The sequence below is a fragment of the Salvelinus alpinus genome, chromosome 1 (assembly GCF_045679555.1).
Source record: "Salvelinus alpinus chromosome 1, SLU_Salpinus.1, whole genome shotgun sequence".
Taxonomy (NCBI): Eukaryota; Metazoa; Chordata; class Actinopteri; order Salmoniformes; family Salmonidae; genus Salvelinus; species Salvelinus alpinus.
In genome coordinates, this window is record NC_092086.1 from 60,021,327 (window position 1) to 60,035,483 (window position 14,157).

At 44.4% G+C, this 14,157-nt stretch overlaps 1 protein-coding gene across 1 annotated transcript; it reads right to left on the reverse strand.

Moving 5' to 3' along the window:
- Positions 1-11,821: 11,821 nt before the first annotated feature.
- Positions 11,822-13,526, reverse strand: LOC139582344 (noggin-2-like). Its single transcript, XM_071412331.1, has one exon. The coding sequence runs from the start codon at positions 12,852-12,854 to the stop codon at positions 12,234-12,236; it is 621 nt and encodes a 206-aa protein (XP_071268432.1). The 5' UTR covers positions 12,855-13,526; the 3' UTR covers positions 11,822-12,233.
- Between the last annotated feature and the right edge of the window lie 631 nt (positions 13,527-14,157).

Consider the following 14,157-nt stretch of genomic DNA (forward strand, 5'->3'; position numbering starts at 1 on the left):
CTAGCGAGGAAAATGGTGGTAAAGAACAGCCTGATGACCCAGTTCTAAAGGAGATTCACAAAATGAACAAAAATCTCGACGAGAAAATTGTGAAAGTGGGCGAAGATGTGGCTGAAATACAACATACGCACTGAAAACAAAAGTAAACACTCTCAACCACCGAGTTACAAATGTAGAAGAGAGGATATCAACTTTGGAGGACAAGAACACCCGCTTAAACGACACTGTTGAAAAAATGGAGACAGTGATCGAAAAACTTGAAGAATGACTTCAATACCAGGGAAATGACAGTCAGAGAAACACACTTCGGATCAGAGGGGTTACCGAAATCCACATAAATAAGGTGGATTGTGTAAAATACTTTTAAGACAATTTATTTGAGGACACACCGGAGGATGTTAACAACATGACCATCGAGAGAACACATTGGATACCGACACGATACTGTGCCCAGAGCCAGCCCCACACAACCCCCGGCCTATCCTTGTGAAATTCTTAAGATACACCAACAGGATCACTACGTCGTTTCACAGACCCAAAGGAGGCAAAGAAGTGTGTCGCGGATGTCAATGAGGCGTGGTAGGCTATGGAAGATCCGCATGGTGGCGTGGTTCATCACGGATGGACTACTATTTTTCGCGAAGGTGATAGAAGAACTTCCTATGTTGTGAGTAACAATCTCATTGAGTGTTTATGCTGCAAATTCTGCCTATAATTTATCTTTCTGGTTTACAGTTGATATCATTACAGTACTAGATTAAGCAGGATTATAGTCCAAGTATCATTCTGTTTTATGTGGGGATAAACATCTATATTATTTGTACATTTTCACTCTTATAACAGCAATAGTTGGTCAATATAGGCCACAACAGGCATGTTCATGCCATGCGTGATGGGCACAACTCAAAGTGTTAGTTATCTTATTTTATCATTATTAGGACCTACACCGGTTTTGTGTTTGTTCTTTGCTTGCATTCCTGCTGTCGTGGAAATTCTACACAGGGGACACTAGAAGTCAATCTTAAATGAATAATTGTTTATTAACAGATAGCTGGAGAGGTTCCAACAAACTTGATGCGCCATAGTGGACGTCTGTCAGGAGCTCTACCGGGGTAGTCCCGTTAGTTCTCTTATATACTGCAGACAAGTTATATTTGCATGATTTAGATTATTCATCATTTATAATTAATTCATCATTAATGTTTGCTTCATTCATGTGACCGACCAATACTGGTTCATGCATGTGACTGACCAATACCTCACGATGCTTCTTCTCTCTAAACTGAGACCTTGAAACTGAGATATCTTTCGTTCTCAAAACAAGAATCTGGGTGTACTGCCAAATTGCAGACACTGATATTGAGGATTTGTTCAATCAGTCACTTGCATGAACACAGAAATTGGTTATTAGAAAAGCACAAACATAAAATGTTCCATCACACTGCCTTCTGGAATTAGACATGAGAAAGGTAATCTCTTATCTTTGCGAGACTAATGATCAGCCTGTCTTTATGTTCATTGTTTTTGGTTGATCTATGTCATTTCTATGACTTCATCTCTGTAATTTAAAAATGTATATGTTAAAACTTTCTTATTCTATGTTTTTAACATATTTGTTCTATGGGAAGTTTAGTGTTCTAAGACTAACAGTCGTTCACTTTATTTTATTCGCTAAGCAGTGGCTATCAGAAATGCATTGATTTAAAATATTCTAATACACGTCACGTTTTGGTAATAATATATTTACAACCTTTCAGATATGATTACTAATGTGATTAAAGTTACGCCGTGGAATGTGAACGGATTAGGTTCATATTTAAAAAGACGAAAGGTATTGAATTATCTCAATTCTTTTCTTTTTTTTTAACACAGACGTGATTATGCTCCAAGAGATCCACCTACTGGAAAAGTATGCTCCTAGGGTGGGAGACAGATGGGTGGGCAGTGCTTACCATAATACATTCAACCCCCAAAAAAGAGGTGTCTATTCTAAATGTTAAATTGGAAAAATTGTTTTAGGACCAAGAGGGACGAATCTTGATTTTACTTGTAAAGGTTTCAGGACAAAATATAATATTTGGAAAAATGTATGCTATGAATGAGGAGGACCCAGACATCTTCTTTCAATTCAACAAAATAATACTGGATTTTGGTGATTTTCCTCTGGTACTAGGGGTGGATTATAATGCATCCCTGGTGCATTTTTAGATAAATCCAAAACTGGTCTAACTAGGACTCAATAACTCAAGAAGCAATTTAAACACTGTGTAAATATGCTGGTCTTTATGATTTATGGAGATTGATCAATCCAACCACTCATGATTACACATTATTTTCGAATAGGCACACTGTTTATTCACACATCAACTTCTTTCTGATCTCACACTCTCTCATAGATAAAGTGGGTGCTTGCAGTGTGGGCACGATAGCTATGACAGACCATGCACCCATTGATCTGACTGTTGGAATAGGAGAAGAAAGAGAATGAACACTAGCCTCTTACAGAATTCCTTAAAACACACATTACAATATTCTTTGGTACATGTCTGGGAAGCTTTTAAAGCTTACAAACGAGGAGTAATGATACAATGATCAGGTACTTTTAAGAAATTTGATAAACAGAAAATGTGTAAACTCTATAATGCTGGAGAGGGAATATTTGTCAAACTTAAATTTCACTCCTTGACAAGAGTCACTAGAGTCATAGCCACAAGAGGGTAGAACATATTTAAAATTTTGCTTGTTGACCGACTGATGTGAATCACCTCTTGAAACAGACGGAATCTCAGAAAACCTACATGATCTTTTATTGGTCCAATCGTAACAGCATTTCTCTGGTAAGTCTGACAAAAACCAAATACGAGCTGAATACTTTATTGAGTAAAAAAGCTGAATATTCCCTGCACTGGCTGAAGCAGAGATGGTATGAATCAAGTGAAAAGGCAGGAAAACTGTTGGCCAGTCAATTGAAATTTAGAGAAACCGATTGGCAAGTAGGTGGAATCAGAAATAAGACAGGCAAGCTGATTACCAATCATAAAGAAATAAACAACAGCATACTTCAGACGGTCCTTTAGATATGCAGAAAGCAGAGGCATTCCTTCAGAATTTGAAACTACGTAAACTAACAAAGGAAGACAGGAATTGGCTCGACCGCCCCCTTACTTTGGAGGAATTGACCGAAACTGTAAGACAAGCACCCAGTGGTAAAACTCCAGGGTTGGATGGGATACCCAGTGATTTCTATAAAAGGTTTGCAGAGCAGCTTAGCCCAGAAATATTGAAAAAATATAACACATTGATTGACACAGATGACCTCCCATCTTCTTCTATGAGTGATGCAGTAACCACCCTAATCCTCAAAAAGGGAAAGCATCCCTATGAGTGTGGGAGCTACCGTCCAATTTCTTTGATTTATTGTGAATGAAAATTGTTTACAAAACTTCTGGCTGTGAGGGTGAATCATATCGTTAAGAAAATCATAAATCCAGGTCAGGTAGGATTTAAAAAGGAAGAACTTCATCTGATAATCTAAGACGCCTATTGCATGTCATCTGGAAGGCCAATGATTTGGATACTTCAGTGGCAGCCTTATTCCTAGAAATAGAGAAAGCCTTTGATAAGGTGGGCTGGGACTACAGCACATTCAGAAAGTTTTCAGACCCCTTGACTTTTTCCACATTTTGTTATGTTACAGCCTTATTCTAAAATGGATTAAATCAAATAAATTCCTCATCAATCTACACATAATACCCCATAATGACAAAGCAAAAACACATTTTTAGAAATGTTTGCAAATGTATTAAATATAAAAAACAGAAAAAACGTATTTTCATAAGTATTCAGACCCTATGCTATGAGACTCGAAATTTAGCTCACATGCATCCTGTTTCCATTGATCATCCTTGAAATGTTTCTACAACTTGATTGGAGTCCACCTGTGGTAAATTAAATTGATTGGATATGATTTGGAAAGGCACACACCTGTCTATATGAGGTTCCACAGTTGACAATGCATGTCAGAGCAAAAACCAAGCCATGAGGTCGAAGGAATTGTCCGTAACGCTCCGAGACAGGATTGTGTCGAGGCACATATCTGAGGAAGTGTACCAAAAAATGTCTGCAGCATTGAAGGTCCCCAAGAACACAGTGGCCTCCATCATTCTTAAATGGAAGAAGTTTGGAAGTACCAAGACACTTCCTAGAGCTGGATGCCCGGCCAAACTGAGCTATCGAGGGAGAAGGGCCTTGGTCAGGGAGGTGACCAAGAACCCAATGGTCACTCTGACAGAGCTCTAGAGTTCCTCTGTGGGGATGGGAGAACCTTCCAGAAGGACCACCATCTCTGCAGCACTACACCAATCAGGCCTTTATGGCCAGAAGGAAGCCACTCCTCAGTAGAAGGCACATGAAAACCCTCTTGGAGTTTACCAAAAGGCACCTAAAGGACTCCCAGACTATGAGAAACAAGATTCTCTGGTCTAATGAAACCAATATTGAACTCTTTGGCCTGAGCGTCAAGCGTCACACCTGGAGGAAACCTGGCACCATCCCTATGGTGAAGCATAGTGGTGTTAGCATCCTGCTGCCACTGATGTTTTTCAGTACAGAGAGATGCTTGATGAAAACCTGCCCCAGAGTGCTCAGGACCGCATACTGGGATGAAGATTTAACTTTCAACAGAACAACAACCCTAAGCACACAGCCAAGACAACACAGGAGTGGCTTCAGGACAAATCTCTGAATGTCCTTGAGTGGCCCAGCCAGATCCCGGACTTGAACCCGATCAAACATTAGCCCAGTAAAATCAAATAAAAGAGCTAATTATATATATGTATATTCACTCAGCTGTGCCTCGAAAGTAATTCAACAACTGATATATTACCGGTGTGATCATATAGCTTTTTTTAATAGTCTGAGAAGAACAACAATGCATTGGGAGGGCAATTCAAGCAAAGCCAATATACAGTGATAATGTTTTGAGCCTATAGCCTAGTGCACAAACCTCATTACTACAGTTTTTAATAGGTAAAACTTTTTTTTACGGCACATCTTAGCTTGCATTTTAACTCCAAAAGTAATCTCGACTCAAAAGAGGTTGGTGACCACTGCTGTAGAGCATCTTCTGTTTCCAAAAGGTGTCAAAGTTATCCACAAAAGTAACTCCAAAATAGCTATAGTAGACTGGTAGCCAGTCGTGTAGTGCCAGCAACCTACTGAATCCTTCGCTGCCAAGAATAACTGGACGCTTGTTGGAGTCTTTCAGAGTTCCAACCAGTTCTTTAAAATCTGAGTCCGAGACAGAATCCGGGGCAGAATCCCCCTGGGAAGGAGTCCAGATAGAGGGCGATGGCGCGGGAACCTCTGAAGCCAGGAAGGCGAAGCTGTTCGAAAACTGAATTTGGGCCGGGCTTCTCAACGCCAAAGAAGCCCCACAGGCCACTTCCCTTCATTTGGCCTTTGGCAGGTGACGTGCTTCCATGGCTGGGCAGCAGGGTTGGTGACAGTATTCTTCAGGGAGGGTTCCCTGGAAAGCATTTGGCCATTCAGTCAAGGAGTGTTGACATGGCGGTGATACTTTCAACACATCGGAACAGCGTCCTGTCTGTGGTGTAGCCTTTAGAAGGAGAAGGTGGGTGGGGGTACTTTCCCCAGTAGATTGTGCAACTTCTTAATCTGTTTGCTAAGAGTAGCTACTTTTTCCCTATAGTCCTCAGCGAGTAAACAGTTGTTACATCGGAATTCCGGTCGGTCCACATTGTCCCGGAAGAGAGCATAGTAAATACAGCTCCTGCAGTGCATGAAACGCTTGCTCTTTCCTCTGAACGGGGAAGCCTCCATGAGAAGAGACATAGCAACTCAATCCGATAGTGAGGACAAGGGTTTATTTCCAGTGATTTGTTTCTGTTCTTGTTAGCTAGGCAGCTGGCTAGCCATCCGTTTATGTCAAGAACTGCAACACTGCTGGGTTTTTGACATCAGCCCTGGTGAATCAGACGCTCATCCAGATGTTTAATTTTCTCAAGTAATGTAATGATCTTCTTCTTGGCAAAATTTAGTTCGTGGCATTTGACACAGGTGAAGTTTTCAGAAAAGTCCTTCACTGGGATGACTGTGAACAAGTCACATAAAACGCATTTAATGGCCTTATGATCAGCGATAGAGTCAAAGGAGTTTTTTTTTGTAGAAGCAGGAGAACACCCTTTACTCAATTCAGCCATTTTGCTTGCTAGCCAATAGGCTACTAAAAGGCTACTGAAAGGATCCAGGGACAATGCTAACGGTCCCAGCACTGTGGCTATCCAAGTCGCTGGATCTAAAATGAATAATAAAAACTGGATATAAAATACAAGATATAAAATAAAATGAAATAATTATATAATTATCAGATAATTAAAAGTATTCACTAAAACCGTTTGTCAGAGGACCACCACGGCAGCATGCATCAGCTGCTTCAGATGATAAACCGGAAATGTGGAGTATATTACAATGATAATTACAAAAATAATAAATATATTATTATTACAAATATTATAATTATAATATATTTTATTTTAAGTGCTTTTCAAAACACCCAAAGTCAGTTTATAATAGTCAGCTAGAAATGAATAAATAACACAAATGAGATAGAATGCGTGGACAGTCAAACACAGAAGTGAAGTTCACAGAAATCGAATGAGAGACACCAAAGATGAGAAGAGTTGCCAGCAGCCCCATTTTAACTGACAGAGCCTGTGAAGACAAATACATTATAAATATACATAAATATAAATATAATATAAATAAATTACAGCAGAGACAGTTTTATATGTTTATATGTATTTTTCAGGTCACTACAAAGTAATATGATTATATACAATACACACATGAACGTAAATTACATTTGGGTTTAACGAGATATTAGGTAATTCAGGAAATTGAGTTGTCTACTTTCCATTGTTGATCTGTCTTATCAAATGTCTACTCAGTGAGTGTGCCTCTCATACACACTGAGTGTACAAAACATTAAGAACACCTGCTCTTTCCAGGACATAGATTGACCAGTTGAATCCAGGTGAAAGCTATGATCCCTTATTGATGCCACTTGTTCAATCCACTTCAATCAGTGTAGATGAAAGGGAGGTGGTCCACCACCTGAACAACATCCAGCCAACTTGACACAACTGTGGGACCCAGTGTCAGTGGCATATTAGCTAGCCACTAGATGGCCTAGTTGCTGTTTAAGCTGTCTATGTCCCATAAAAACACCCATGTTATATCCAAAATGGGACCCTATTCCCTTTAAAGTGCACTACTTTTCACCAGAGCTCTGGTCAAAAGTAGCTCACTATGTAGGGAATAGGTTGGCATTTGGGACAAAGTCACAGACAATCATGTTACTTTACCTGTTTATATCCTAATCAAACCCACCACCCACCCACCCACACACACACACACCCACACACACACACACACACACACACACACACACACACACACACACACACACACACACACACACACACACACACACACACACACACACACACACACACACACACACACACACACACACACACGCTTGTTTCCTTTGTTTATCTATTATGTGTTTACACACACAGAGAACCAGTCCAAACGGCCTACCTGAGCCATGTTCACGCTTCTGTTTAACTCCAGAGTTACTTTTTTCTTTCTGAAGGCTAATCTGGGAAAAGCAAGGGCACAGGCACAGGGGCAGGGCAGACACTTTCATTACAGGAATCATGAGGATAATGCACTTCACTGTTTGACCAAATCATGGTTTTAGCCACCCAAAAAATAGGACGTTTTTTCAGTGAGGTGATCATGTCGAATGTGCTCTTTCTATGTTTATAGGAAAATGTTCAGTTTTTTACAATCCGTGATCTTGGCCACTGATCAGCAAAAAGCTCATTGTAGATTAGTATACCAGAGAAATTGCACAAAAATCTTTAAAAGGCACACTTTTGTCAAAAATATTGTGTGTCAATTCGATCAGCCCACCCAACTAAAAAATGTTCCAGCCCATCTGGCATTAGATGGCCAATCCAATGTTTAAGGAGAAAAAATATTTAATCATGATCTCTAACAACCCCAAAGTTAATCAACGTTAATAAAAGTAGGCCAATTTAAGTTAGTCTACCAAAGGCACAATCTGCATTTTCAAAAGCCTGACATTGACACTTTGTTTGTAACGTCCTGACCAGAGTTCTTATGTGTTTTGCTTGTTTAGTGTTGGTCAGGACGTGAGCTGGGTGGGAATTCTATGTTGTGTGTCTAGTTTGTCTGTTTTTGTGTCCAGCCTAATATGGTTCTCAATCAGAGGCAGCTGTCAATCGTTGTCCCTGATTGAGAATCATATATAGGAGGCTTGTTTTGTGTTGGGATTTGGTGGGTGATTGTTTCCTGTCTTCTGTCTTTGTGTTCTGCACCAGATAGGACTGTTTTCGGTTTTCACATTTATTGTTTTGTTGTTTGTAGTGTTCACACATTCTTTATTAAATTATGTTGAACACTAGCCGCGCTGCGTTTTGGTCCTCTCCTTCATCCCAGGAAGAAAACCATTACAGAACCACCCACCAAACTCGGACCAAGCAGCGTGGAAACAGGCAGCAGCGACAGCAGCAGCGGTACCAGGAGGAATGGACATGGGAGGAAATTCTGGACGGAAAAGGACCCTGGGCAGAGCCAGAGGAGTGTCGCCGCCCCAAAGCGGAGCTGGAGGCAGAAAAAGCGGAGAGGCGGCATTATGAGGCGCTAGCAAGGCAGAGCGGCTGGAAGCCCGAGAGGCTCACCCCAAAATTTCTTGGGGGGGGGGGGGCTAAAGGGGAGTGTGGCGAAGTCAGGTAGGAGACCTGCGCCAACTTCCCGGGCTTACCGTGGAGAGCGAGAGTACGGGCAGACACCGTGTTGTGCGGAAGAGCGCACGGAGTCTCCTGTACGTGTGCTTAGCCCGGTGCGGGTTATTCCACCTCCCCGCACTAGCCGGGCTAGAGTGAGCATTGAGCCAAGTGCCATGAAGCCGGCTCAACATATCTGGCCTCCAGTACGTCTCCTCGGGCCGGTGTACATGGCACCAGCCTTACGAATGGTGTCCCCGGTTCGCCAACACAGCCCAGTGCGGGTTATTCCACCTCCCCGCACTGGACGGGCTACGGGGAGCATTCAACCAGGTAAGGTTGGGCAGGCTCGGTGCTCAAGGGAGCCAGTACGCCTGCACGGTCCGGTATATCCGGCGCCACCTTCCCGCCCCAGCCCAGTACCATCAGTGCCTACACCACGCACCAGGCTTCCAGTGTGTCTCCAGAGCCCTGTTCCTCCTCCACGCACTCTCCCTGTGGTGCGTGTCTCCAGCCCAGTACCTCCAGTTCCGGCACCACGCACTAAGCCTCCTGTGCGTCTCCAGAGCCCTGTACGCACTGTGCCTGCTCCCCGCACTAGCCTTGAGGTGCGTGTCTCCAGTCCGGTACCACCAGTTCCGGCACCACGCACCAGGCCTACTGTGCGCCTCAGCAGGTCAGAGTTTGTCGTCTGCCCAGCGCCGTCTGAGCTGCTTGCCTGCCCAGCGCCGTCTGAGCTGCCTGCCTGCCCAGCGCCGTCTGAGCTGCCTGCCTGCCCAGCGCCGTCTGAGCTGCCTGCCTGCCCACCGCCGTCTGAGCCATCCGTCTGCCCAGCGCCGTCTGAGCCATCCGTCTGCCCAGCGCCGTCTGAGCCATCCGTCTGCCCAGCGCCGTCTGAGCCATCCGTCTGCCCAGCGCCGTCTGAGCCATCCGTCTGCCCAGCGCCGTCTGAGCCGCCCGTCTGCCCAGCGCCGTCTGAGCCGCCCGTCTGTCCCGAGCCGCCAGAGCCGCCCGTCTGTTCCGAGCCGCCAGAGCCGCCCGTCTGTCCCGAGCCGCCAGAGCCGCCCGTCTGTCCCGAGCCGCCAGAGCCGCCCTTCTGTCCCGAGCCGCCAGAGCCGCCCGTCTGTCCCGAGCCGCCAGAGCCGCCCGTCTGTCCCGAGCCGCCAGAGCCGCCAGCCAGTCCGGAGCCGCCAGAGCCGCCAGCCAGTCAGGAGCCGCCAGAGCCGCCAGCCAGTCAGGAGCCGCCAGCCAGTCATGAGCCGCCCTCCAGTCATGAGCCGCCCTCCAGTCATGAGCCGCCCTCCAGTCATGAGCCGCCCTCCAGTCATGAGCCGCCCCTCAGTCATGAGCCGCCCCTCAGTCATGAGCCGCCCCTTAGTCATGAGCCGCCCCTCAGTCATGAGCCGCCCCTCAGTCATGAGCCGCCCCTCAGTCATGAGCCGCCCCTCAGTCATGAGCCGCCCTTCAGTCATGAGCTGCCCTTCAGTCATGAGCTGCCCTTCAGTCCTGAGCTGCCCTTCAGTCCTGAGCTACCTCTCTGTCCTGAGCTACCTCTCTGTCCTGAGCTACCTCTCTGTCCTGAGCTACCTCTCTGTCCTCAGCTGTCTCCTAAATCTAGGGGGGACCTTTGTGAAGGTTCCTAGACCAGGGTCGGGGGCGAGGGTCGCCACTCAAAGGACGCTAAGGAGGGGGATAAAGACAATGGTGGAGTGGTGTCCTCGTCCTGCGCCGGAGCCGCCACCACGGACAGATGCCCACCCAGACCCTCCTCTTGAGTTTAGGGGTGCGTTCGGAGTCCGCACCTCAGGAGGGGGGTACTGTAACGTCCTGACCAGAGTTCTTATGTGTTTTGCTTGTTTAGTGTTGGTCAGGACGTGAGCTGGGTGGGAATTCTATGTTGTGTGTCTAGTTTGTCTGTTTCTGTGTCCAGCCTAATATGGTTCTCAATCAGAGGCAGCTGTCAATCGTTGTCCCTGATTGAGAATCATATATAGGAGGCTTGTTTTGTGTTGGGATTTTGTGGGTGATTGTTTCCTGTCTTCTGTCTTTGTGTTCTGCACCAGATAGGACTGTTTTCGGTTTTCACATTTATTGTTTTGTTGTTTGTAGTGTTCACACATTCTTTATTAAATTATGTTGAACACTAGCCGCGCTGCGTTTTGGTCCTCTCCTTCATCCCAGGAAGAAAACCATTACATTGTTTGGTAAACTGAGTGGTTCGCTGGGGACAGAGCTATGGATGTGTAACAGAGGTGTTTTGTTGAAACTGCCTAACCCAATTCCCTCCCTCTCTGTAGCTGACAGGTCGTCGCGTAGTATAATATATCCAGTAGCCTATTTATGTAATAAAAACCACACCGCGGATAAAGCCTTATCAGCATCAGGCTCTGCAGCCGAGAACCGTACCATGCATACTGTATGTTTGCGTCAGACGGAGAGAGGGGCGGAGAGGCGTTTGCTGGCACGATTCTCACCATTAGTCTTTTCGCACATAGTTTGAAATGTTTGAAACATGTTTGACTATTATGGAAACATCTCAGGAATGGTGTGCCTAGTCTACACAATGCATGGCCTCATTGGCGGTTCACATTCATTATTTGCTCGCTCTCTCCCTCTCCCTCCCTCTCGCTCTCTCTTTCTCTCTCTCTCCTCTCCAAGCCTCCGTCTATCAGCTGTGTTTTTCCACGTGTCAGGAACAAGGTTGTTTAGTGCTTAAGAGTGGTGTTAACCCAAATGGCACCATATTCCCTTTTTAGGGCTCTGAACAAAATAAGTGCACTATATAGGGAATATGGTGCCATTTGGGTTAGAACCTCAGAAAGTTATTGAGCCCATATAATGTCATATTTTCACGCCAAAACGCACGTAAAAATGATTGTATTGGATGCTCTTAAAAAGTTAACAGTTGTTGCTGTCATACAATTCGGGCCCATATGGAAATATGACTCTCTTGTCAAATTAAAGACAAAATTAACCTCTTAACGAAACCATTTTTTATTGATACTTTTTATTAGCCTTCAGAGAAACACTCATATAAACATCTATACATAATCATAGTTTTATACTAACAATGGCTGTGGTAATAAATAAAAACTGTTAACAGTAGCCTATACCGTGATACACTCTCCATCCCGTGCCAGACATAAAAAAACAAAAAAACGCACAAACTTTGTCAAGACAACTTTGTGAAGACGTTCATGCGTTCATGTACATGTTCCATTTTCCAATTCCAATTGAAATTGCCCCGTTATGCTTGATGTAAGCTATTGTAGCTAAATGTTTACATCTGAAACAATATGTTAATTTATCAGCTTTTTAATTAACAAAATCCGATTTTGTATGATGAGGGTTTAATTAAAGTTGAATGGAAATACTTTCACCCCGAGTTAGATAGGCCTATTCTACACAGGAACACTTGCATTCGGATATGATGGGGTATTGGACCTGTATCCACATGCAGTATTTCTTTTTGAGAAAGCCCTGGCAGTACCAGCGGAGGAATGTCTTGGTGACTGACTTGTCGGGCATGCAAAACATCCCCGCCGGGAACGAACAAGAGCGCTCATTCAGACACTGTCCCTCCTTGACGTAACGCGGCCAGAACCTCACGCCCAAGTCCTTCCATACATAGCCCACGGGGCAGTGCGTGTATGCCCACAACCACTGTGCAAACTTCCGACGGGCTTTCTTGCCCACTGTCACCCGGTCCAGCTGTTTCAGCAAGTTGGGAATAGGTCCCATCAGTCTGGACTGTGCTTCAAGGGCAGTCCGGTTCTCCACAACAGGGGGGCTGTTGATTGACATGAAGACGGGGTCAAAGTTTCTCCCGAGTTTCCTCTTCAGTGTCCGTTCGGCCAGGTCCTGTTTCCCCGGGTCGTATTTTGGGTCAGGGTCCTCTTTAAGACCGGGCACTGGGAGATGCTCGCTGGGCGAAGGGCGCAGACGCAAAAAATGCTGAGAAACACCGAGGTGGATGGTCGCTATGACATAGAGCAGAGCCGCCGGAGAAATCCCCATGTTCTATAGCTCGAGCTGTTATTTACGCAAATTATTTTCACTTACAGCAAAAGAGCAAGTGCTGCATTAGTATCCCACTTTGACATTTGGATTGGAGAGGTGGTGTGTGCTTAAATAAGATATCCGTCCCAGTTGTAGCGCAGAAATCGCCAATGTATTTTTTGTTTGTTGACAAGTTACTAAGTGAGGAAGAGAACGGTAGCCATCACTAAACTTAATACATCAATACGGACCATTCCCTTGGACCATAGAGCGCATGAGCGTCCTAGTTCATTAAATGGATATAACGGATTTCCATCAATGTTCCACCACACACAAACTCAGTAGAGTTTTCTTTTTTTCTCTTCTCATCTGTGCCTCCTCTCAGTGCTTTGAGGATAAATAAGCCAAAACCTCCTAAACAAACATGCCTTTAGAAAACTCAAAATCCTTATCACCGGAGGAGATGCCACCCGAGATTAAGATGCATTACACCACTGTTTCTGAAAGTAATCCATTCATGGAGAGTCGTGTCGTGAATGCTGTAGCCTATAGGATAGTTGCTTCTATTTTATAATTATATTTTATATTTTGCTGAAGCTCCTAGACACCGTCACCCATTCCCAATGCGGGAGAGTAACTGCTTCTGTAGAAAGTGGACCCCACTCTCAAGTTAAATATCCCATTCCGAAGTGTCAAGCAGTCAACGCCGTCACTTTCACTATGATTGACAGCGCGCCCGGCTACATGGTCCTAAACACAGACGGGTTACAAACGGCGCGCTCTGGAGCTTGCTTAATAGTGGTCTTGAGGTTGACATGGCGCTTAATAGTTACCACCTTATTTTGGTGGTATTGATGGAGTTTAATATTTGTATATTCATGACAATTGGGATATATGGTGAAAGTTAATGGGGAAATTCTAGGGTTTTGGGATACACACTGAAAATAAGGTCAGGCTTAGGAGACCTTTTACGTTTTGTTCTATGAGATAATATCAGTCAGTTAACACTTCCTTTTTAAATTCTGAAGCCTTTATGTGCATTTTTACATGACATAAATGCTTTAAAATTCACAAAAACTAAGGTTAGCTGATGAAGATTATCTCAGAACAAAACGTTATAAGATCTCCTAAGCCTGTGTTTACCACAGACCTAATTTTCAACGTTTACCCCCCCCCCCCCCCCCCCCCCCAAAACACCATACATTTCCACGGAGGCTTTGTCCAATGAACCATGGCTATAGTATGACAAAATATGGAAAAATTACACAATGTGGCTTTAAACATCACACTATGAATGGTTACAGGCATGTGAAAACCTGTC

Excerpts from the sequence above, each read along its gene's own strand:
- LOC139582344 (XM_071412331.1), bottom strand. The coding sequence starts at position 12,854 with ATGGGGATTTCTCCGGCGGCTCTGCTCTATGTCATAGCGACCATCCAC.